Source organism: Aythya ferina (assembly GCF_964211825.1).
Source record: "Aythya ferina genome assembly, chromosome: Z".
Taxonomy (NCBI): domain Eukaryota; kingdom Metazoa; phylum Chordata; class Aves; order Anseriformes; family Anatidae; genus Aythya; species Aythya ferina.
The window spans coordinates 8,121,353-8,147,533 of record NC_140299.1 but is presented as its reverse complement, the minus strand read 5'-3'; the positions used below and the strand labels follow the sequence as shown (position 1 = coordinate 8,147,533).

At 40.3% G+C, this 26,181-nt stretch overlaps 1 protein-coding gene across 21 annotated transcripts in view; it reads right to left on the bottom strand.

Moving 5' to 3' along the window:
- The window catches only part of CELF4 (CUGBP Elav-like family member 4), a 703,890-nt gene that overhangs the window by 16,478 nt on the left and 661,231 nt on the right, over nt 1-26,181 (bottom strand). For all 21 annotated transcript variants that reach the window (XR_014687072.1, XR_014687073.1, XR_014687074.1 and 18 more), the window contains exon 12: nt 7,418-7,584. Coding sequence is in view for 16 of the 21 variants with exons in the window: in XM_084503539.1 (XP_084359665.1) it covers nt 7,457-7,584 (128 nt within the window). In the remaining 5 variants the exon portion in view is untranslated. The remainder of the gene's footprint in view (nt 1-7,417; nt 7,585-26,181) is intronic.

Here is a 26,181-nt window from a genome sequence, read left to right as displayed (position 1 = left end):
TTACTTCACCCATGAATTATTCAAATATGCAATTATTGCATTTGATATATCACTGGATATAACTGTGGGAATGAGAAACAGTGTTCTAGTGCAGCTGATTGTATATGCCTTCCAAACCATAAGGATATCAATTTAAGGTGCTCACATTGATGGAGCACTCTGCAACCCCTTATTAAGATTCTTGCCAGCTCCTGTAGCAGTATTCCCCTGCAGAGTAAATTTCATGGAGATTTTTAGCCTCCCTTTCCTTTATACCTACCGTGTAAGTGCCAAACACTACCCCATACAGCTTCAATTCATGGTTCTGCAGTAGCTCTGAAAGGTCAGTAGCAAAAAGATCAGATCATTTTCAGCCTACCGATCAATGCTACACAAGTGACCTGAGTCCTGTGAACCATGTGTTGGAGCTGACTTGTAACTTTGACTTTATCAGGAGTTTCCAGTTTCCTAAATTAACCTTCGCTGATAGTTTACTTTTCCTTAGGGCTGGAGTGCTGTGCCCTGCCTTCAGCCTGCACTATCCATGCCTTTATCTGGACAAAGAAGCGTCTTCACAATGCTGATGTTTTCTTTCAATTAAGCACACCAAAGGACACTATTAGTCTTCATGTTTATGAAGCACAGGGACATCTAGGAAGAACATCTCTTGCCTGAAGTCCTAGACCTTACGGTCTCTTACGTTGAGGCTTGAATGACTTGCCCTTTGCTCTCTCCCTAGGTACTTGTGTTTGCAAACCAACAACACGCTTCTTTCCTGTCCACTCATTAGCAGGTACTGCTCTCCCCAGTGCCCTAATATCAAAATAATTTGCTGGTGTGTCTCTTATTTTAAGATCCTGTAGGAAAATGACCACGCTTGTTCTTAAACGTCACCCTGAATTTTTCAAAGCCTCTCTCATTCTGGGTCTTCCCCACCTCTTATTCTCTTTATACCTATTCTGTCGAAGTTTGCTGCTGCTGGAACAAACATTTTGGCTATGTTTTTGCCATCCTGTGTTTTTCCATCCCTGGCTCTTGTTTCAAATCATTGCTGCTTAAAGCATCTATTCTTTTGCATAAATTTTCCATTTTTTTTTCAAGTTGCAGTCCCTTGTGTACCGGACCAGCAAATCTCTGTGCTGGCTGAACCTAGTAAAAAAGTTTCTTCAGAGCCTACTGCTTTATGGTGACTGCAGCTGCCATTAACTGAAGGAATTAGCATGGGGTGGATCTAAATCTGCCCTACCCAGCTGACAGGCATGATGTGGTCCATATGAGAGGCTGTAGTGTTGCTCAAGGAGCTGAAGATAGCACCCCTTCCCACTCTTGGTCAACCCTGGGGCTTTGGGGTTTTCCTGTTGGAAGCCCTCAAAGGTGGCACAACCATACCAAGGTCCTGGCCTTTCCAAAGCAGGGACAACTCAGCAGGCTGCTTGCTGCCTGTGTCACTGAGTGAAGTTCTCAAAAGCCTCAGGAAGTTTACTTCAGAGCATCAGGACAAACTGTACTGCAGTGGGATGAGAACTGGGAGGTTGCTTTCATATCTATTATTTAATTTTGAAATAATTGCATTATCTAACATTCAAAAAAAATGGGGACACGGGTTTTAATGAAGAATTCATGCTCTGAACTGAAGGCAAGTGTTATGGTATTGCATTGTGCTGCTCTATCACTCCCATGACAAACAGTGCGGATCCGTTAGTGACCTACATGGACTCATTTAGATGCAAACACAGCAATACTCCTGAAAAGCTGCCCTGCTTTGAGGAAGAACAAGTTCCAAATATTGCTGAATGGAATTCAGGCTCAGAGCAGTAATTACTGATTGTAATTTTGGAGTAAATGCAGTAATTAATTATTGTCGTTTTCCATCAGTGCATTATATTGTGTGCCAATCTTAGAATAACTACAATAATTAGCAAATGGGATTTTGCATGCTCTGGTATCGAAACTGTGGTTTATAGAACAGACTTGAGAATTTTACCATAATAAAGTTATTAGCAATTTAAATGGGCAGACAGGTTAAAAATGATTGACCTGAAAAGTAAAAGGTTTTCTTGTCAGTTTTGCAAACACCTTAGGCAGTTTTGTTTCAGACTCCCCCAGTTACTTTCACTTCCATTCTCTCACGTACGCGCCCAACAGTGTGAAGTTTGGGTTACAAACACACTGTGAGGGACGTTTAATTTAATCACATTTGTCAGTGGAAATTAAGAGGAAAAGTAATCCAAAGAAAAAAATTGGCTGAGCTGATGTTTTTCCAGTACCTAGACAGACTTTCCCAAATGAAGCTGTTCTGATTTCATTCCCACTTTATTCACTGATATTAAAGCTTGTGCTAGAGTACTGTTTTGATGTAATTATGCTAGTGCAAATTTCCATAATGTAAGCAAGTCCTAAATGATCTAAGTGATGACTAAAGGAGGGAAATGACAATAATCTGTGCAGGAGGAAGAGGAATTGGTTAGCATGATTGTAGGAGGCATAACTACAAGAAATGGGATTAGGTCCTGATAAAAGATATTTAGTCTGAATCTCAAGATGAAGAGCCTAGCAGGCAACAGTGAGATCAATGCAGCTGCAGAACAGCCTCTCACTGGAGGTTATACAAGCCTATCTGAGAGGGATAAGCAACCCAAAATTCAGTAAAAAGTACACTTCCATTTGACATTGCACTGAAGCAATATGAAATGACAAAAGGAGAAAGACATAAATGTTCCATTTACGTTTTACAGTACTTTTTGTCATGAGTAGAATGATTGGAATTTTGCTTGTTTGTTTGATTTTTGGCTGATAATATCTGATTACTTTAAAATGAGTTAAATGAGGGTTTTTTTTGTTGTTTGTTTGTTTGTTTTTTTGGTTTTGTTCTTTCTCTTATCAAAAAGCAGGAAATTCAAAATGTGAAGTTTTCTTGTTTGGTTTAATAGCATATATGTTCCAATGAAAAAAATGGCATTTCCTATGGAAAAAACAAAAACAAAAACAAAAACAAACAAAAAAACACAACACCTCAACACATCATCTATTCCAGCCATCTGCAAAAACAAGCATCTCACATATTCTACAATAAGCCACACATCACTACATGTTCAGAAAGCTGTGAGAGAAGATCTGAACATCTTTTCTTTTGTATTCAAACTTTGGCCTACATTATTTCCTCTGGTATTTTGGAGAAGTAGATTACCTGGACAATGCATTCTTTTAATGATTTGACATTGCTCTTCTTATGAGAGCAGCTTATAAAAAAATCTTACTGATGACTTTTTTTTTTTTTTTTTTTTTTTTAACTCTTCTGCCTCATTTGCACCTCGCTCAGTTTGTCTCACTCACACTCACTTTGTATCACTCAGTTTCATGACAGTCAGTGCTCCAGGTTAGACACATCCAAACATCTCTCCATCCTTAGCTTTAAATAAAACTTCAACAGCAGTGTATCTGAGGTGGAAAATTTGCTAACAACCAGTGACTGAAACAGAGCCACAGAATGAGAATGGACAGGATTTTCACTGTTCTTCTATGCAACTGCAATTTAGTCATACTGCAGGGTACCTAAGGGCTCCTGGAAATGGCCACCCAAGTGAGCTGTGGGTTTCAGTATTTTTATTTCTTCATTATTTCATGCATTTGCTATCTGAAAGACACATGAAGTGCCTCTGAATCTTTGCTTTCTGATCCTAAGGGGGGAATTATAATAGAATATATTGATTTTGGCAGAGTTGCCTCAAATGATCCTCTTTCTTTTGCTTTCTGCTTCCCCAACCCCATTCTTATATTTTCCTTATTTTTTTTTTCCCTGCTATAACCTCCTCTTTAATTATAAAGAAAAAAGAGAATAGAAGTGGCCATTTTGGAAATGTTTTGCCATCTGAATTCTTCAGGGCTTTGATTGAAGCAGCTTGTGGGCTTATCTGCCACATCACAGAGACCCTTTCAGTGTTTGACAGCAACTTTAGAGCACTTGCAAGGAAAACAAAAGACTTCAAATCACTGTGGCCTAGACTGCTCGTGTCCCAAAAGGGAGATTTATAAGTCAAAAAACAAAAACCAACCAACCAAACAAACGAACAAACAAAGAGGTGCATGCAGAATTAAAATGGAGTGAATATCTTTCTTTCTTGGTTGAGAAAAAACACTGATGGATTACATCAAACTGGGTGCTGCCTGTGTTTTTTGTTGGCAGCTTCTTATTTTTGGAAAGGAGTTTGTTAAAACAAAGCTTTTCCTTAGAAAATCCTCAATGAAAAAGTTTCTTGAGCATACTCTTGAAGCACATGAGTAATTGCCCTGATGTCAATATGGTTATTCACATGTTTCAGATTGGAACTAAGGACTTTGAAGAGCTGTGACCAAAGTAAAAGAAGATAAAAAGCATACATGAGTTGTTGTGTTTCTGCCAGTAAAGGGAGCTACCTTCTTTCTAGTCTTGCAGTAGATATCTGTGCCCATGGACTTGGCTGGCTTTTACCCTAGTGGTTTAAGGAAACTTATAGTTGCATTAATGCTACAGTCTACTGAGTAGGTGTGTCAAGAGACTCCCAATGGTATTTGATGGCTGACTGGAGGCTGCACATGAAACCAGCCATGGGGTACAGTAACACAGTGCTGAGCCAAGGACAACTGACCCACCTCTAAATAGGGCTAATTACTGAGGGGTTAACCCTGTGCCCTGACTGGAATCTGCTTTGTATTGGGCCATCATGATTAAAAATCCTGTGTTTGCTTCTAGGGTGCTGGTATGAATGTCTCCTAGCACTGGAAAGCAAATAAGCTAAAGAGAGATCTATATTTAAGCCCTTCTGACTACCTTGGCCTGTCACTAAATGTCCTCTTCAGTCTGATCTGACAACCTCCCTTGCTAAATCAGATCCTTCCTTGGGATACATACACTCTTTCAGTGCTCTCTAGGGGCCACATACACTTGGCTAATCCCTTTTGTTAGATACAAAAAAACAAAAACAAAAACAAACAAGCAAACAACACAACCCCAATCAAAACCACAAAAACCCACAAGCAAAATTTTCTTCCTGGATAACTCCCTCCTGCTACAAGACCTCTTCAGCTCCTTCAATAGGTTCATCAAGGTGGGAGTCTAAAAGAGAATAAGGACTTCTGAGCTGCAACACAGTGCATTTTGACAGAGAATCTCTGTACCTCTGATAGAGGCAGAGGACGTAAGTAGTGTGGTGGTAACTGAAATTATTAGCTGGAGCATTAAAAATAAAGTAGAAGCCTGGAAAGCTAAAGGAGTTCCTAAACATAGACAACTACTCAAGATTTTTCTCATGCTTTGAATAAGCAAATTAAAAAAAAAAATGCTCTAGGAGCGAGATTTGAAATTTTATTGCCATTTACCAGCTGATTCCTTTTTGTATAATTTATTGGGAAAAAAAAACAAACAAACAAACAACAAAAACAAACAAACAAATAAAAATCTACAAATCCTAGTCCTACTACTGAGAGATTTTGGGGGGGAAACAAGCTAAGACCTCAAAGTCAGCCTGGTTATGAAAAGCTAGACCTGGAGCACTTCATGCTGATTCATGATAAGGAAAACACCACAGACTCATACCCATGGATCTTTAACAACACTGGAGTCTACAGCCCTGCACTTTCGTACACAACCATAAGAAACAAGCATATCCTCAGTGTTCACAGTTATGCTACAATGTAAAGCTATTGCTTGGTGCCAAACAACTCAGGAGATACATGTGTTCCTCCATCCCTTTGCAGGTGTTACTGAAAATCTACCCAACAAAGACAGTCCTTGCTTTAACAAAATAGCATCATGCATGCATCTCCTGCTCTCTCCCAACGCTTCTGAGCAAAACCTGCAGTAAAAAAGCCAGTGTGATGAAGCAAAAAGCATTTCAATATGGAAGCGTATTTTGGTTTCAAGCTTCCAAGAGGCCTTGTCAAAAGCAAGGAAAAGAAAAGAGGTATGTGAAGAGGGAAAATGCATTGAAAATTATCTTCGTATAGTCACATATAAAGGAGATTCTGGACTATGGAAGTTGTAGCTTGAGTCATTGTTGCCAGAGAGGTACTAAAAGCCCCTTTGAAATTAGCACATGTACCTAACACATTTATTGGAAGTTTTCTTAGTGTGCTCCATGTTTTGTTCAGTGCAGCACCTCTTTCAAAGACATTTTAATCCCATTCCTTAATTCTCAATAGAAAGGATACTGCTCTGAAGACCACAATAAGGTATTTTCAAAGATATTAGAAATACCAGTGAAAAATTGGATCACTTCATAGTTCTTTGGGAGGGCTGAAGATGGGGACTTTCTGCCTGAATCTTAGGTGTGTCAAAAAGGCCTGAATTAAAATCACTGAATCTCAGATGTTATGGTCATAATGGCCTAGAAAGCTTACCTAACCCATCTCTCTGTCACTAATTTAGGAATGCAAACTGCTTGTTGCAGCTTAGGGTGACCCTAAGTGCTGGGTTTGTTGGGGAATCTCTGGTATGGAATGGCTTTAACAGCAGAGAGACTTGCCATCTCTGCAACAAATACATACATTTTGTATATTTAATTTCTCAAAGAATTATCTAACGAAAAGGCCAGTCAGCAGTGGAAAATGTTTCCATTTTTGGAAACATCTTCATTTTTGTTATTGCTAATAGGCTGGAATTCCTATGAAACAAGCTGCTGCTTCTGATGTTTTTGACACTGTTACATGTTTTCAAAGTCTCCTGGTGGCATCAAGCTGTCTCCTTTCCAACAACACAAAGCACATGAGTCTAACAATGAGACCCTCATTGAGATACATCTAGGTCCTCACTCAAGCAAAGCTTCCTTGGCTTTGTTTGGGTTTTATCCATACACAGTAGTTAACAGCAACTGAACAAGATGACAGCATGGATCCTCCTATTAATTTCTTGGGTTTGGGAACAAAGAAATTAGGTGTTATTTAGTTGTCACGGAGACATATTTACATATAGTTATTATGCTGGGATGAAATCAGATACAGACTATACCGCATGAAGAATGAAGAATGCTTTGAAACATTTGCAACACAGAGCTATTGAGACAGACACTGTCCCAGTCCAGTCACCTGGGATTAAATTGCAGCCCAGTCCCATCGCTTCATTGCTGATTTTCTTCAGCCACCAGAAACACTGTCTTTGGCCGAGTAAGGGGAATCAGGACAGCTGCTGCCTCCCCTCTATTGACCAGGAAGACTTTGGAGAGATGAAGGATGCTACTGGGGTAGGGAACCCTCCTCGTTAAGCATCCTTCCGTCTCTCTTTCTAATGAGGCACGAACAGTTCCTGGTTTATGTGTGGGTGTGTGTCTGTGTGGTGTGGCTCTAGCCAGGGGCCTAAGTGGAAAAGGCAGAAGCCAGAGAATTGCAGAGCTGAATCTTTTTGAGGGTCTACAGCACAAAGGAGAGGCTACAACCACAGCTGACGCCCCCTTCCCCACGCAGTTACCTGTGCTAGTGCTTTGTATCCAGTGTTTCCCATAACCCTTCAGTAGGGACGATTAGCATCCTTTGGCCTCTTCAGCTGCACCTTCAGCCTTTTCATGCCAATCTGGAAGCCATTCATAGCCTGGATGGCAGCTTGGGCACTGGCAGGATTGTCAAAACTCACAAAACCTGTCAAAACATGAGGCAAGGTAGAGGGTTTAATGAGCAGAATGGAGCCAAGGCACGTACATGCAACGACCACTGAGAATGAACATGGGGAAGGGGGTGAGGGTGGCAGGAGGTGAGGAGTGAGCAGGTAGGAGGGTGGGCGGGTGGGCTGGAAAGTGAGGAGAGGATGGTTGCCAATGGGGGACGGAGGGTAGGAGGGGTTGTTACAGATTGGTGTCCCAGGACACTGTGCCTGGTCTGAGTGCCAGTTCAGACATGAGACTATGTGAAGCATGGGGATACAAAGGCTGGTGCCACAGTACCAGCACATGGAAGATTTGGGTCGCCCTAGAGCAGACATGGTGCATGGTCTCAAGGCACTTGTTCTCTGTCTTGTTCTTTTCTTCCCCCGCTGTGACTGGGTAACATCCTTTTCTACACCCTCCTTCACTCCCCAACATAACCTTTCCTTGCCTTCCAATATTCAAAATGAAGGGAACCTGATATACCTGCTGCTACCTCCTTATTATGGCAATATAAGCAAAATGTGAATTTAATAAGCTCTCCATTATGGTATTCATTGGCACGAATAGTTTGATTGTTGGCCACTTAAGAATATGAGGAGCTTTATTAACTGGCAATTACTGCAGACCTTTACTTTATGTTGATGCTGCAGCTGAGAAATATGAACACTAGTGCTTTCCTAACATGGTTTCTGTAAGTAGTTTCATTCCTTGCCAGCACACCATCTAATCAGCCATGGACTCCATCCAGCAATAGAAGCACCCATAGTGATTGAATAAGGATAATATGGGCCACCCATTCTTTGTCTCAGTGGAAGAGGATCAGAAGAGGCAAAATAGCTCAGAACCAAGCTAGATGCAGTGCATCTAACTCATTCAGCTGTGAGGAATATTTTTCTTTTTGTTTTTCCTTTTTTTTTTTTTTTGTCTTTTTCTTTTTTTTTTTTTTTTTTCCTTATGCTAGCTCCAGGAGGAGACCTCATTCGCACATACTGTACCTGACTTTAGCTAGAGTGACCAGGAGACTGAGCTATGACTAAGGCAGGGAGCCATCATATTGTACAAGAATTGCCTGTGCTACCTTTGCCAGAAATGTCCCTGTGTGCCAAAAATATTTCTGAGCAAAAACTGTAGGTAAGTCTAGTCTGGACAAGCCTGCAGTCCAGACAAAGCCATCTGTTTTCCCACCCCTGCAAAGCTCTGGCAGCACAAACCAGCCCCAGGAACCCAGTGTCTCTCAACAGACAGGCTGAAATGAAGAGACAGCTTTGGAGCCCCTCAAAAAGATAATGCTGAGCATTTGCTGCCAGGTATACACCTGCTCCTGACAACAGCACCGGGCATGGTTTACAGCCTTGGGCTGTTCCGTGACTGCATTCAGCAGCACCTCCTCTCTGGTCTAGTTCGTCCTCGAAAGCAAGGCTCGCACATGACAGAGGGTGGCTTTCATTTGGAAAAGACATGCACACACACGAACACGCACGTATACAGAAACACACCACCTCACTCTGGCATTAAAGCTGTACTCCCTGCCTTTGGCTAATAACAAAGGTTTATGAGAGGTCATAAAGCATATGATCTCAGCCTCAATGTGAGACAACAGGTTTATTAAGTGTGGCAGATGTGTTTTTTAGAGGGAGGCCCATGAAATAAATAGGCTTCCCTCCTCATCCTCCCCTCTTGAAGCTGAGGCTCCAAGTAACTGGCTCTCCACAGTTATCCTGCCAGCCACCTGGATGAGGAGGAACCAACACTGCAGCTCTGAAGGTGTGAGCAGAAGTGTTGCTCAAACCTCACGGCAGTCATCAATCTCTAAACAGAAAACTAGAGAGTTGTGATGAGTAATGAGCTGAAGTATTATTAAATGGCAGTAGATCTGCATCTGCAATCACCTCTTAGCCAGTAAGCACCTGGTAATGTTCCCAGTTTACATTTCACTAGTTGAATAATCTATCATTCAACAAGGTCCTGTGATTTGATCTCAGCAAAGGAATAAACTAAGCACTTCCTGATTTCACCTGAGTTGATGCAGTCTTTAAATACTTCTGGAAGCTCCCTTGGAAATGCTTTACTTGATCTTCAACTTGAAATTTGCAGTCTAGCTACCTCTTGTCCTTGAATATAGCTGCAGTGAAAGACATTTCTTTTTAAAATCACCTCTGGACTGTTAATACTGCGGTCCAAGACCCATCAGCTCTAATAGTAAACTCAAACTGTGCCAGGGAAGTTCAGAGAAACTGAACCCCAATCATCTCTACCACTGAATTTTTAGAAAGGTTCTTGACATAGTTTGGCTTATGCCTAACTCCAAACAATTCCTGGATGCAGTGTGAGTATTAGCACACGACAGAAGCTGTTTTCAGTAGTTAGCTTGGAGGTTGCCATGATATTCTGGAAAGTAACAGGATTTAATAGTTTGGGTGTGGGCCATCCTGTGCCAGCTGGCACCAGTGCTCGAGAAAAGTGCCAGGTACGTTTTCTTTACTAATACAGACACAGCTACCAAATATCAAAGCTGAGTTGGCTGCAGCTGCACAATTGCTTATATCATGTTGTTGGAGAACCTTGACTGTGAACTTTGATTTCTACTCCTGTGACTGGTCCTGTTGCAATGTACCTCCTACTGGCTGAACACATACATTTAGAGTGTGTCTACACATGCATCCATTTGTGAGCAAATCACCTTGGTATCCTAAAAGAATCAATGGAGGTTTAGCCAATACAGCCAGTGGAGTGTAGAATGCAATTTGTCTTTTTTTCTTTTCTTCTTTTTTTTTTTTTGGGTGGGGGAAAGGGGACGGGGGAGGGCATAGCTAGCTGTGACCAAATGAATCACACTGTACATCCCACTGACTGTTTAGCTGCTGTTCTGCAGCTGGGACTCACATCTCAAGCTAAGAATGTGTTAACTGGCTAGTGCCTATATGGGTCATTCCTCAAAGTGGTGTTAATTGCCAAATCAAAATCCTTATGTATACAAGCTCCACCAGAAATACTGCCAAGTGTGATAGAAGTCTACTATTTCTCTACTTTTGCCAAGACAAGACCTTTAATTGGGTGGTAAGTCCTGGTACTGGGATGTTGATACAGTTGGACCCCTGCAAAAACCCTGCCTTTAGATAAGCTCACAAAACCACTACAGTTTTAACAAACATTTTGCTTTTAAGACAGAATTCTAAGGCCATTTCCTCATTCTGTGCAAAGCTGTAAATAATACAGCATTTTAACAAATGGGACTAATAAGAGAGATCAGAAGTGCATTTGCTCACTATATTTCATTTAGACCAGATAATGAAGCTGGGAGTTGTACTTTGATGCTATTGGTATATCAGTTGCCCACAGATCTGGACTGGATTTGGATTATTTATTTTATTCTCCTTAGTTGTCCTGGTATCCACTGCTGTAATATTAGAAATCACTACTGCCTAGCTGCTGAGGGTGCAGGGGCTGTGTTGGGTGGGCTGTGAAGAGAGAAGGAGGAGGGCAAATGCCAATAATTGCACATTTTCCTTGTAAGCACATCCTAGGGACAGAGCAGCTAATGTCTCTATCTTCATTTTACTGTTATAGTTTCAGGGGGCTTGATATGCACAGAAGTTGTTGATGCATTCAGCTCTCCCCCTTCCTGTTATTTATGTGGAGTTGTATTTCACATTGTTGAAGTTATTTGGATGGACTCCAAAAAGAAGAAGAGCTATGGCTTATTCTGAGAGCTGAGATTTCACAATGATAAGGGATAAGCAGATAGACAAGCCATGCTAACAATATATTCCTTTCTCTTTGCAGGTCAAATATCTACTGATAGATTATATGACTTTTTTTTTTTTTTTTTTTTTTTTTTTTTGTTATGTGCACTATTGACAGCTAACCAGCTTTGTTACTCTTCTGGTGCTATGCCAGATTTAAACATGTATGACTAAGGACAGAATGAGTGTACCTGGAAAATTGCTTACATGCTTGCCTTCTGAATAGCTTTAATTCTCGAGTTCATAACTATGGGGCACAAAGAATGATGCTTGCACTTCCATTGCCCAAGAAGCTATCTGTTTTGAACAGTACCTCTGCATTGTCATCTACGCTCTTGAAGGACAAAAGAGAAAGGGAGAGGTTAAAAAACTCATAGTTGTTTCTGTGCATCAGTTAATTAATAATCAGAGAAATATATGTCCTGGTCTAAGATGGTTGGTAGGAGGACAGGATTTTGTGATAAATCTATTTTATTTATTTATTTATTTATTTTTTCTTCCTTTTCCCAAGGATTATGTAAAAAAGCTGCTCTAATAAATGATTTATCAAAGCACCAAAGAATCAAGAAATGTGCTGGGATTGCAGCTCAGGGCATCTAATCTTCCTGAGTCTGCACAGCAACTTCCAGGAAGGTACTGAGATTAGAGTCCACGGCTTCTCCTGTCCTGCTCTTTTCCTACATAACTTTTACTACAGGTAGAAACAGGGGTAATGTCCTGAAGGGAGCTTTAGTTTAACTCATTTTTTCCACAGGAAATCTTGGTAGTGCGGCTTGCTGAAGGAGCTTCACGCCTTCCTCATGACACTAGCACGATCATCATTGGCTTTATGTAGCTGATATTACTCACTGGTTGATTTTCTATTTTAATAGGCTGAGAAGATAAAGAAGGGAATTTGCAATCTATCTCAGAGTGCATTTGAAGACTGTTTTGCAACTGTAAACTTTTCATTCACAGCGAGTAGTGTCTCTGCATGGCCATGAATTAGTTTGTGCTCTAAGTACAGGCCTGAATGAGCACATCGTTAGGTTCCCATGGATCCCTAATTGGCCTTTGTGAGATTTCTGTTTCTCTTTGCGTGCTGCAAGGAGAATTAGCAGTTAATGTGCAAAACAGGCTTTTGATGATCTGCTACCAGGTTGGAATAATATGCTGCTTTTCTTCAGAAGAAACCTTTCTCTGGATGCAGCTCAAAGCTTGGTAACTACACTGAGCATCCCCAAAATTAAAAGTCAAGACCATGGTCAGTGACAGGACCAGATGCAAACTTTTGATCTAGACTCCTGAACTGAGGGCAGACAGTCCTATAGCAGGTCCACTTATATAAGTAGGCTGGTCTCAGGCAGTAGAAAGGAAAACAGGAACCTCAAAGAAACAAATACTTAAATTGTCCTAAAACTAGGAAGAATTATTGGATATATATGCCATGTGCTTGCTGCACAAAACTAGTATCTCAGTGATACACTTCATAAGAGATTGCAACGGAAATACAGACATTGGTGCTTATTGGCTTGTTTTTGGCCACAGATGCACTACTCTGGTTCTGGCTGTCAGTCTATTTCTCTGACTGCCACGAGGGATCTTTTCCTAGCACGTCTTGATGCTTCAGTTAAGAATGTCACAAAGGATCTCATTCTTCTGAACTCTTTTGCCTTGTCATTCAACCCGTTTCTCAGCAAAGAAAAATAAGAGTTAGAAAAGAGGAAATATAAAAATAAAAAAAGGAGGAAAATACTGTGGTCTCCAAGATCTGCCTCAGCCTGTGGAAGGTAAATTCCTGTGATGTGAAAGAGAAGAAACATGATGCACATAGCCCGGGTGCCAGTGCAGAAGTCCATGCCCCTTGCTTCTCTTGCACTCAAAGTGTTGCTACCCAGAAGATAGGAGGGGGCCTGGACCAGACTATTAAGATGGGGGAAGCTGCAGAAAACACTGGAAATTAGTTAGACCAATGGTCCTGATCTTTTCCATCTCCCAGATACTTGTGTTAGTAGTTAAGGAATCACATATTAATATAATTGGCTATTAATGTCATTGTCCCATCAGAGCTTAGGTTCCTCGCTTTTGTTACTAACCAGTGAAGGGGTAGTTCTAGGAATGGCAAGGAGGCATTTTCTGGTGGGAAGGCAACTACTAGTTTAGTTAACTAGTTTAGTTAACTAGTGATTGAGGTGCTCAAATCACTGGGGCCTTCTCTGGGGAAAGGGTGTTGGGGAGGAGATCCTACCCTTCTCTCCTTACTGGGAACTGACCTGCTACCCTGCAGTTCTTCACTACCTCAGTACATTTCATTTCTAAGACTGTTCAGTTTCTCTTTTCCCATGTTTATTAGTCTTATCAGAGAATGGAGGCTTTCCTTTAATTGCCTTGCAAGGTCTTTACCTTGCTATGTTCTTTACACAATGTACTAGCTGCTGTCTTGCAATTTTTTTAGTGCTGTAAAGAATTTCAGGATACAATCTGTATGTAAGTAGCTTTATAATGTATGTGTGCATTGGAAGGTATTGTATTGTAAGGTGATTTATGGGTACTGGAATACTCAATAAAGGAGTATGTCTGCAGATCAAGGGCATAGCACTTCAGCTGTTTTCCAGTGTCTAAGAGTGTTGGATGACTTTTTGGAATATTTAACCTTCCACTGATGTTTAATCATGTCCAAGTGAGATCTGTCTATCCAGTTATCCAATCCATCCATCCATCCATCCATCTATCCATCCATCCATCCATCCATCATCCATCCATCCATCCACCCATTTTGTAATGTATGAACAGCTATTAAACGATGACTATGCTAAAAAACTACTATTAAATATTTCAAATCTGTGGGATAATTGGAACCCCAGAATATTCAAAGAATTGGTTAAGAAATTTGCTGAAGCATTTACGTTCATTTTAGATATTTATGGAATATTAAAAAAGCTTCAAAGTGCTCCAGAAAAAATCTATTCTTAATTTTCAAGGAAGTAAACCAGATGACCGGGTAAACTTAGTTAATATTTCATAAGCCTAAGTAAAACTATGAAAATCTTGATAAGAGATAATATGATAAAAAAAATAAATGGTGTACAATTAATACTAATCAGTTTGGTTTCATGGAAAATAGAATCTATCAAATGAATCTGATTTCAGGATATTGCAAGTTTGGTTAATAAAGTAAATTTTCATAGAGTTTATTTAAACCCTTCTAGAGAATTTGACAGATTTTTTTATTATTATTATTATTTTTTACAGAAAAGGAAAGCAGCCCATATTAAACTTCTAAAAAATTGGATAACTGATATATCACCGAAAAAACCTGTAAATTGTGACTTATAATATTGAGGAGTTTTTAGTAGGCTCCTCCAGGAGCATGCTGAAATCTCTGTGCTATTCAGTTTCTCTAAAACTACCTGGAAGATATCTAAAGTAATTACTGGTAAAATTTCCCAGTCATACCAGAAGTGGTAAATAATGACAGAAGTAAGTCAGGCTGACCTGGGTCACTGTGTAGGCTGGATTCAGTCAGAGAGTGTTCATTTTAACCCAACAAAATGCAAAATTAAGTATCCATGGGAAAAAGCAGGTGGGTAGCTCAAAAAAAAAAAAAAAAAAAAAAAAAAGAGAATTCTACAATAGAAAACTACTTATAACAAGAACATAAGAATCTTGGTAAAAGCCAAATATACGAGCTCTCAGGATTACACTGAAATACTTATAGGGCTTGGTACATTCTCTGGGTAAAGCCAGTCCCTGGGGAGCATCCTCTAGAAATAGTGAGGTGATGCTACCTATGAATATGGTTCATGAAAGATCCGTATTGTAATTCTACATTTAGTTCAGGTGATCTCTCTAAAAAAAAGAGTCTAAGAATTATGCAGAACTGCAAGAATAATTCTAGGTCTGAAAAACTAACAAGAGTTGCCACAGTTTATTGAAAAGAAGGTTAAACAGTCTTTCAATCATAGTCTATAAATAATTTCTAATAGAATGTTTTGTTTTGTTTTAATACAGAAAAAAAAATAGTTTGATGATTTCCACTGGATGGAAGCAGACGTTTGACAAATTTAAAATGGAAATAAGACACTGAGTCTGCATTTTTTAAATAGTAAAGGTAATTAACTATTTTGGAACATCTTGTTTAGCAATAGGGGTGGAGCACCTATCACATGAAATCTTGATTAAGAGATTTTATAAAAGGGATGCTATGACTCAAGCAGAAGGTTTGAACCTGTCACATGAGCCAAGGTATCTAGCATATGTTATTTTGGAGTTCAGTCCAAAGGATCAGAACAGTCCCTTCTGATACTTCACGCCTATCTGTCTGTCTATCTATTGTTCATTTCACTTTTCAGATATTTAGAAAATCAGTTCTTGCCTACTAATCTGGCATGGACTGCAGTAACTGTCATGACAGAGGTGACAATTGATGTTAATGCCTTACAATAAATGGCCCCAAAGTGTGGGCTGTGGACCACTGAGACAGCTGACTGGTACTCGTTCTTCATCTTACTTCCAGCTGAGAGAAACTGAACAGATGGGAAGGGGAGATTAAATGAAGAGTGAAAGTAGATGGCATGATTAACTTTCTCTAAAGGTCAGAACGCCCAGTGCAGAAGGTAGCTAGAAATACATGAACGTCTTCCTGATGTCACCTTCCCATCTTCCCATGCATGCAACTACTTCCATACAGTGAGGCAGTGTGAGCTTGAATGTACAGAGAAGTGGTCCCTGGTATTGTGCATAGTCAGTTGGGTGCTCCCCAGATACTGTTTCAAAAAAACAGTTACTGAAGTTTCAGGGCTGTAGATGCTGACCCTGAATATGGTGGTTCTAACCAAGAATGACTTTTATTTCTGTTATTCTTCTCTTTTGTGATCTGTTCTTTCATATAGAAATTACTGACATGACTCCATTGAAAGCACATGATTAACAATCAAGATTAGACCAAAATTTGGACAGTTTATATTACTGCATGGTCTGATCTGGGGTTTTGACTCACATACATCTGCAACCAAGGCACCTGATCAGGAACAATGTTTTCTAAAAAGAGGAAAAGAAGAAGCAAAAATCTGATATAGAAAACCACAATAGATTTTTCATCCTAAGAGTAGAGGTAACGCTAAAAACTTCTCTTATTCTCTTATTTTTCGTGTAAACAACTTCTATAAAGGATGAGCAACTATTTGTCTAGTACTGCAGACTGTGGGCCTACCCATTTTGCTAAGTAGGAGTTGAAGTCATCCAATGAATGGATGGAAGAAGTGAAGGATTCAGGCTCCATCCAGTCTTTGGAGACCCCATGAATAAAATGTTGGTCCAATATACATACATGTACACTGTGAACAAGAAGCACTGCAATTCATCTCACTAACTAACACATAGTGTCATGTTCCAACTTAGCTGATAAATATCCTTCTCATAAGGAACAAGCTAGCCAGCAAGGAAACACCTACAGATAAGTGAATGTTATTTGTTTCTTTCTTGGGTGGAGGGAAATCTTGAATTGCTTTCTGAGCCTTTCTTGTGAATTTCTGAGGTCATGATGTGTCAGCATAGGTTTTATGGGCAAAGTACATAGTTGGAAAAAGTGAACGAACTTTTCAGGAGGCAAGTTCTGCTGGTGTAAAACTAGAAGAAAAGAATTAACTTAGTATAGGTTTTATGCAAGCTATGAGTGGGATCTAAGTAGATGCTAATTTAAAGATGCATCCAAGGCTAGGCTGGCTGGGGCCTGGTCTTGTGGAAGGTGTCCCTGTGCATGACATGGGGTTTGGGACTAGATTATATTTAAGGTCCCTTCCAACCCAAATCATTCTGTGACTCTATGAGTCTGTGAGTGTTGCTGAATCAAGATGGTTATTTTTACATCAGTTTTGTTGGAGTTGTACCATATAAACAAGATGAAAGTAACTACTGAAGCTCCCATCAGAGGTGTTGCACTCCATTTCTCATCTTAATCTTTATTTCTTTGATGCCACGTTCTCTCTTGGAACCCACTGAATTTGCAGATTCTTGATAAAGAAGCTATATATGAATATTGCAGCTACTGAAAAAAACACCCATCCTCCTTCATCTACAAGACACAGTCACCATAAAATCACCCACCGGTCGACAGTATTTCATGGTGGGAAGGAAAATTTCTTCCTGGGTTAATTAAAGAAAAAAAAAAATCGAAACCAAAAAGAAACAGACCAGGAAGGTGCAATACAAATTGCACTAATGACTATTTTTTATCAGTTCTCTCCTGTCCTAGGGAGTCTCTGAAATAGATCTGTTCTGTGTGTAGCAATGTACAGAATGGGAATCTTGCTCCTTGCTAATCATTACTTAGATAGCAAACTAACCATCTCTCCCCTTTATGTCATGGCATATCTGACACCTCATTATAGGTAGGTTAGGGCAACCTAATAGGTATAAAAGGACTAGAAGCTTCTCTTGTTGGACAGTCCAGAAGTTTCTGTTCAGAAGGCAGAAATAGTGATGAATAGCTTTTGGCCATGTTTTTCAAACCAATACATTACTTTTTATGGAGGCCACTGTGTGAAAAACAGCTAACAAAACTAAAAGTGAAATCAACAGGGAAAAAAAAACAAACAACCTCCTCATATTCGGTGACTCATTTGGAAGAAAAAGAAAAGAGAAGATCTCTTAATATTTAGATCAGTAGGTTGTGAACTGGCACTGAACCATGCTGTGTATCAACAGGCAAAAGGAAAGAGTTATACATTTTAAGCTGTAAGATAAGGTACTGATCCAGATCCAACTGTTAGATCTGTGGTCCTTTCAGTGCCAGTGTAAGACCTCTGCATTTTTGATTACCTTCAACGGACAGAGATGATCAGCTAGCTTCTTTTGTCATTAACATCAATGAGAATTAGACACCTTCATGTTATATCGTAGCTGCTGCGAAGTTCCTCTGGGTCTGCCAGCAAAGCATTTACCACTAATGGCCTTCAAATGAGTATCCTGAATCCTGGAGATCTCTGTGAAGCCTTGTGAAAAGCTTTCTGCAGTCCCTCTGAAGAATTATATTCAGTCTGTGGGATCTGAGATGTATCATTGATTGCCCAAAGCATGATCTAATTCTGGCTTTTGGGGCACCTGCACAATGACCCCTCTGAACTCTTGATCCATCCTTGAGAGGGAGATGGAAAAATACACTTGTATTTTAATTACTGAAATGAGAGGAGTAGAAATATCACTGGAAAACACATTAAGGAAGATGCCTTTGTTTAGGAAACTTAAGATCTAAGAAATGCAGTATGGCTTTTGATAATTTGGACAGGGATCTTAATTTGAAGAAGTGGGGTAAAAATGTAAGTTTCCCCTAAAAATATGGGTCTTGCATTGACTCTTAAAATAAAGAAAGAAAAACTATTCTCTCATAAACATTTTTAAAATCTCAATAACACAAGAATCCTTCAGCAGTCTGTTCAGCCATGTCAGGAGATGCACAATGACAAGGGTAAACACCTTACAATTTCTGGAAACCTTACTGGAGAAGGATTTTAAAGCGTAATTAGGAACCACTCTTTAGAACAGTCATTTAATTTCTCCTTTAAATGGTCAGAACACAAAATCAGATTTGTAGGTTATGTTTGCAAAAAAAATACATGGAGAAAGCCTATCGCCTGAGTAGTCAAAGAAAGCTGCTCTTAGATGTTAGCTCCTCCCTTTTAAAATATCAAATACACCTGTCAAAATATCAAGGGGACTGACACCTGGCTGGTGTAAGAAGGCTGAGTCCCACTGTCTCTAGGTTTTCCATGGTTTACATCACTAGAGGATCTCATCAGTGGTGTGCCCTAGCTGCCATGGAGGCCGAGAGTATTTTGAGCTCTATTAACAAGAGCACAGGCAGTCAAACAGAGAAGTGATTACTCTTCTCTGCTCAGCACTTACTAGATCACATCTGGATACTACATCCAGTTTTGGGCACCCTCCTCTCCCCAAACCTGCCTCCAGCATAGGAAAGACACTAGCAAAGTGAAGTGAGTTTAGCATAGGTACATCAGGACAGCCAAGGGCTGATGAACTTGCCCTTTGAGAGAGAAATGACATAGTCTCTTCACAGTGGTGTATGGTGGAAGGGCAAGAGACAATGGACAGGAATTGAAATAAGAGAGTTCTAGACTGGATATAAAGAAAAGCTTTTTCACCATGAAGGCCAACAAGTATTGGAGCAGGCTGACCAAATGAATTTCTATCCTTGAAGGTTTTCAAGACTTGACTAGATAAATCCCTGAGCAATTCTGAGATCTGAACCCACAGCTGACCTTGCTTTGGGCAGAAGGCTGGACTCCTCAGGTCCCTGACAGGCTCTGTGAGTCTATTAATAGGCAGAAACATCAATTTCCACAATTTATGATTAATAATCCCCATGACCTTAACAAATTATGATGGATAAACCCCAAATGGAAGTACTGATCATAATTATAAAGCCTTACTTTCTACCTAACACTCATGCTTCCAATGATTATACACTCAGACCTTAGCTAATGAAAGTAGAAAGGATGTTATAGGAACACCTCTTCATGGGGTTTAACACAAAAGCATTTTGACCATAGGCTTCATTTGATTCTGTTCAGAATTTCTTACTCCATCTGGCTTTTACTAACTCATTTACAGAAATCAGCTGCAAGCTAACAACAGGCATTTACTCAGAAAATTCACCTCCTTAACATTAGGCTACAATTTTATAGTCATTTTAGCATCCCTTAGCATCTTAAGCATCCCCAGTTCAGCTGTTTTCATTGGTTTTCATAATCTGCAGACATATTCACTATTGGGGATATATATATTTATATATATAAATGCATATAAATATATATATATACATATACATATGTAATGTATTACAGATCAGGACTGGGGAGAGTGGGGATGAGGTTGAATATGGTTGGGGATTTGAAATAGTTGAAAGTGGGAATGGTGAGGAAAGGTACCCATTTTTATGGGGATCTGCCAATTGTTTTTCTAGTGACAACCTTAGTGATGTCAGTGTACACTATCTGAAGATGCTCATCTCTTCTCATGCATTGGTTTTGGTTTGCTTACTTGAAAAAGTAAGATACCACACCAATAAACGAAAGCGATGATAAGATTACAAAATGAAGCACTGAAGAGTTAGAAAAATGCAAGAATTGATGTTATGTATAAAATTTTAATTTTGTATTGTTTTGTATATGCATTAAGCCATCGCTTCTAACCACATGTTTCTGTATTTTTCTTTTTCATGGCATCCTTGTTTTAATTACTGTAGAGAATGAATAACAGAACAGGGTGAGGAAGATGGCAATGTATCAGACTCATTATTGCTGGTGTTGGAATATAGAAAGTAAATAAGGCAGGGAAAGGATGGTTTTGTGGTGTAGTTGTACAACCAAATGCTGCCTCAGAGAAGTGGACCTGACACCTATTTTTTGCATGACATCCCAATTACGCTGGGTGAATAACAAATCACAAAATCCCTTAATAAGATCTCCTAGGCTACTTTCTTATTAGTAAATAAAATCTGCAGGCTCTGAGTGCAAATGGCACATCATGACTTCTAATCTTATGATTAAACTCTCTTATCCCTAAGAGAGGTAATCTTGTCTATACCACTGTCTAGGGATGGTCCCTGTATCTTGGCACCCCTGAACCATGCCCAAAAAACGTACAGCCATGAGGTAAGTGCCTGGCGCAACTAAAGCAAAAGGCATACAAATGTTAAAAAATATATGGATAGTTATGGCATAGTGCATGAGCTGATATGCAAGGTGCTTAGTCAGTGTGTGACCTGAGATTTTGAGTGTGTGACCTGAGATTTTGCTGGTATGGAAAGGCTGCATGCCTGTACTGCATCTGAAGTGAACATAAACATAGCATGCCCTGCATTGTGTTAGATATTTTGAGAAAATGCAAACAGACCAATCAGGCTCATGGCATCTCAGATGAGGCATCCAAGGTTAATAAATAGTTTTGAATATCTTTCTATGTCTCACCATCCCCTTGGTGAAATGAGGACGACATGAGCACTGTGAAAATGCTGTTTCTCAGCTTCATGAACCTCTCAGATGCTCTGCTGGGAAGGGCCTTAGGAAAACAGATGAGGAAATAATAATAAATTCATATTCATAGCAGGGTTTGAATATTGTGCGGGAAGGAAGGCCTGGGGCCAAGCAGAGAGCTGTGAGGATCTATTGAACAGCTGCTCTGTAACAAGCTAGCTGACAGACTTCAAAATGCTGAAGAGCAGCCTTGTGCAGTGAATGAGAAAGGACAGATATAAGGAAGCTGAAGATAAATATGTGGGGATGGATGGATGGACGGACGGATGGACTGATGGAGAAATACTTGTTCTACAGCTCAAATTCACCTTGAAAGAGAGAGATCTGGGGAAAACAAAATAAAGCAGATGTAATGGAAAGTCTAAATGTTGTTGTAGGTCTGCAATCTCACAAGAGCAGGATGGGGTAAGTCCATGTTCAGCAGTTCAATCACCTTGAGTTCAGAAATGGGCCTGCCTGTTGAAGGGGTCACTATTTCTGAACAGAAACTTCTGGACCAAATGAAAGTAGGACTAGAGACTCTTCTCTGGCATTTCTACACATGGGGTGTTTGCATTTGAAACTAGAATATCCTTGGAGCATAGGGAGGACCAGCTGTACCTAATTAGGGTTCATCTACTCTATCTAAAATCAAAGTATTTTTAGAGGAGGTGGCAGTACATAGCATGCTGTTCAGGCACATGTGAAAAACCCATCAGGTTCTTTTCCTAGTTCCCAAAGCTGAAGGATCGATTTGAAGCCCAGAGCATTACGTTTTTAATCTCTTTCAAAACTTTTTTTTTTTCTCCTTTCTTCTGGCATTAACTCTTAACATCGGTCACTTCCATTAGTCACATAAATGGCCATTCCTCCTCTGAAGTTCATTAAATGAGTAGCCACAAAGACCCTGCAGTAATGAGTTCCTCCATCTAATTACACCATGAGTGAAAATGTTTTAAATGATTGTGTAAGTGTGTATGTGAGTAGGTATGTACAAACATATACATAACTTCTAGACATATTCTGGATGGACTACATCTATCACTTGGGTGCAGAGATGGATAGAACAGTGATAGACACAAGGACAGACAGATAAATAGAACATAGATTCTGCTAACATATTCTTGTCTAATAAATTGTTAAACTACAAAAGAAAGCAGAAGTCCCTGTGTACAATGTATAGATTTTCTTTAATGTGAGTTATTGGGAAAAGACAGAGCTATCCCTTTAACTGGAGAGCTGCAAACAGCTGTTCCTTATGCATACATGCTTGCTTGGTCTGAAAGTTTTGGTAAGTCAGTGCATAACTGACAGTTAGATTTATCTCCCCAATAAGCAATCAACATTATAATAAAGGAAAAATGCTTTCAGTGCACCTTTGAGAGTGCATCAGAAATTAATCTAAACATCAAATTAATTATAGTTTGTAAATGAATAGTGGCTCACAGCCCTAATACTTCTCCCGCTCCTCCTCCTCCCCCTAAAACCTCCCCCAACCAACTGCAGTGGCTGGAGGTGCTGTGCAGTGAGTTTGATGAACTCTTCCTTCACTTTCTTACTCACACAACTCTTTCCTTATCAGCTGGAGGACTGTCCCTTCCCCTCTCTGAGGATCTGAAGTCTTAGAACCTGGCTGCTTTGGATTATAATGATAGTTGGACCTAGTAAATATAAACTTCTGTATTTCTGTATTGTAATACACCTGGAAAATTGTCCTATATTGTCTCAACTCAGGCACTAAAATTAGTGGTTTTTTTCATTACTCTCTGAACTTTGGCCTGAAACCTATTGCTGTATGGCTGTGGCAATATGATACTGCCCAGGGAACTGAAACAGAATTAATTGCCATAGATCATGCAAAGCAGAGGACATAGCCTAGTTCTGTGGGCTATAGAGAGAAAGTCTGGGACAGATATTTTTCTTAGGAAGTTTGAAAGCAGGTTAAAGGTAAAAAGGAAAAAAATCAAATTTAATCATAGTACTGTTAACACCAGCAAGTAGAGCTCCATCTCTGTCCCAAGTGCTTTCTAATAATTACTTTATCTGGTGAGAAAAAAGGAAGAGACAAAGGAAAAAAACAAACCTCAAAACAAAAAACCTTTGAGCTGATAAATAACTCTCCTCATCCATATGTCTCAAATCCCCATGCAAAGGAATTAGTGTCCTCCTACAAGAGGGGGAAACAGGCACACAGTTAACCCATCATCACCCAGATGGGATGGGAACACAGGGCTGAAATTTCTTACCAGTACATCACCTTACTCTTGGACATATTCATTTCCTTGGATGATTTTAAGGAGAGCTTTAGAGCTTTTTTTCTTTTTTTTTTTTTTTTTTTCTTTTTCTTTTCTCTTTTAATTAAATGAGAAACTGCCAGCTTTGGCAGGGTTTGTTGGAGGCACATTGTGAGCAGGTGCTGAGCAATATTTTTCTGATGTACCTCAGGGTCTGTTGTTCCACTCTTAGGTCTTATGGAGTGCTGCCAATGCACTTTAGACCTGATGTGCCCCTGGTCCTGGGGCCCTGCATAGCTTTGCTGATGCCCCAGTCTCTTGATGTTTCTGCTCTTTCTGTTTCAGCTTTCAAGCTGAAGCTCTCCATACTGCCATGACCTGCCTGCTGCCTTGCATTTCCCACCCCTCCTTTCCGCCACCACAATGCAGTCTCAAACTGCCACAATGTGTTTTTAATAACACAACACAAGCTCTACCTATGTCTCAGCCCTTCTCCTGAGCTTCATCCCCTCCTGTGTCTGGTCCTCATTCCTCACTGCTTTTCTCACCTTTAATCTCAGTCCCTTGGCTCACAAGATAGGAGCCAGAAAAAGTTGAGTAGGGAATATAAATATTTCATGGTGAGGGTAATTAACTACTACGACCCTCATCAAGTGGTGTTTTCTTCTCTCTTTTGGCATTTTCAAAGAAGATTAGTTGTTTTGCCAAACTGGGGGGCCCATCAGAAACATTTGTGTGGACTCTATGTGGTGCAGAGCTGCCCTTGCAATGCCCACTGCTCAGTGTCATGCAGAGCTAGCACATCCAGGTGCTTGCTGCTTTTGGAAACTGGAGGCTGGAGAAATGAATTTCCAAGTGCACCAGTATAGCAATTCCTCTGGCTTTAATTTATCTACATCTTATCTGACACCTCGGGGTAATCATTTGGCCTCTGCTGTTCCATCCACGTCCTCATTTTTCTAATTTCTGTCATGTCTTCCTAATTAATATTGCCCAAACCTATCCTTTTCTTTCTCTTCTCTGTTAAAACATTTTCTTAGAACATGGTTGTCTTTGTATTTCACTAGTTTAACGTCTTCAAATGTATTCTTAAAGTGTGTTCTGTGTGACAACACTGAGTGCTGCTGAAATTACAACTGTATAGTAGCATCACCCTACCCTACAGAGGGAGAATTAACCTTGTGTGGGCAGCATGAAGAGCGGCTCTTCTCACATTGACTACTTGCCTTAGCAGCTTTAATGCCATCATTTTAATCAACTTTTCTTTTTGCCTTGTACACAAACTGGTCACAATAAAATTCTCTGCTTATCTGAGAGGGAAGTTTTCAATAGATCCATTGTGATCAGCATATAGATATATTGCACGTCCTCTGGCATTCAGTATATATACACATGAGCTTACACACATGCAGCAGGAAGTGCATGCATTGCACGGAGACAAAATGTAGACCCAGGGCCCTGCAGAAGCTGATGGTTAGGCCGTGACACATTGTGCCTCTGTGCAAGACACCCCAGGTCAGCCTGCTGTGAGAATGGGAGTTGCTGTCTTTAAAAAAAGCTTTATTAAGTGTCATTTTTCTTCAGGTGAGACAACTCCTGTGGTGGCCCTGCCATTTCACTAGGAAAGGACAGCAAGGCCCAGTGAGGAGAAACGTGCTGAGTGTAAAAGAAGTGGATGGGAAGAGGCTACAGATTGGTCACTGAGTGAAGAGCTAGGGACAGGAGAAAGACAGACAGAATTGTGAAGGGCTGTGAAAGTGAAATGAATAACTCTGAATCCAAGAGGGTGGAAAGGGCAGTACCGGAGGAGAATCTCAAGGAGATGCTGATGTGGTCAGTGTGATGGACGCTCAGGCAATGGGGATATACAGGGTGGTGATGAGTGTAAAGGAGAATGAAGTGTGGTCTGTACTGGGACATATTTCGGCTGCATTAGGAAAGGGGGAAAAACAAAAGCCAAGAGTCTGAAAAACTGTAGGAGAAAAGGGAGGGTTTGGGTCTAGGCTGGATGCATGCAGAAAGAGGAAAGTCCCAGGCCTTCAAACTTCAATGACTGTTTCTCAGTGAGGTCAGGGTTGTTCTAAGGCAGTCTTACACACTGCATCAAGCAGACCTGCTACGGTAAACAACATTTTACCAAGTGTATATTTTGACCACTTTCACACTTTTTGCACAAGACCGGTGTTTGCTGTAGTCTACGTTCTGTGCTGCTCATTGTCAAGCCAGGAGGCAGCCTCTGAACTGAGAAAGCCCAAGGCTTCGTAACTGCAGTGTGGTTTCTTCAACACACAGGTGTTAATGAGTCTCTGTAGGATGGCGGGCCCTGAGAAACTGGGAGCAAGGCTTGTGGCTGGTCTCATTTTCTCCCATGGCTGCTGCCCCCACACAACCCTGACGGCAGTGGCCAAAGGAGATAATGAACCCATCTTTGTGCTGGAAGTGCAGGGGAGGTTCAGAGATGAACACAAAGGAATAAAAGTTTTTTTTTTTTGGGGGGAGGGAGGGGGAGGTGAGGGGAGCAGAGGTGGCTACTTATTGGTAGTTCAATAGTGAGAAAAGAGCAGCAAATGAAGTATTTTCTCTTCCCATGGAAGAAAAACATAGT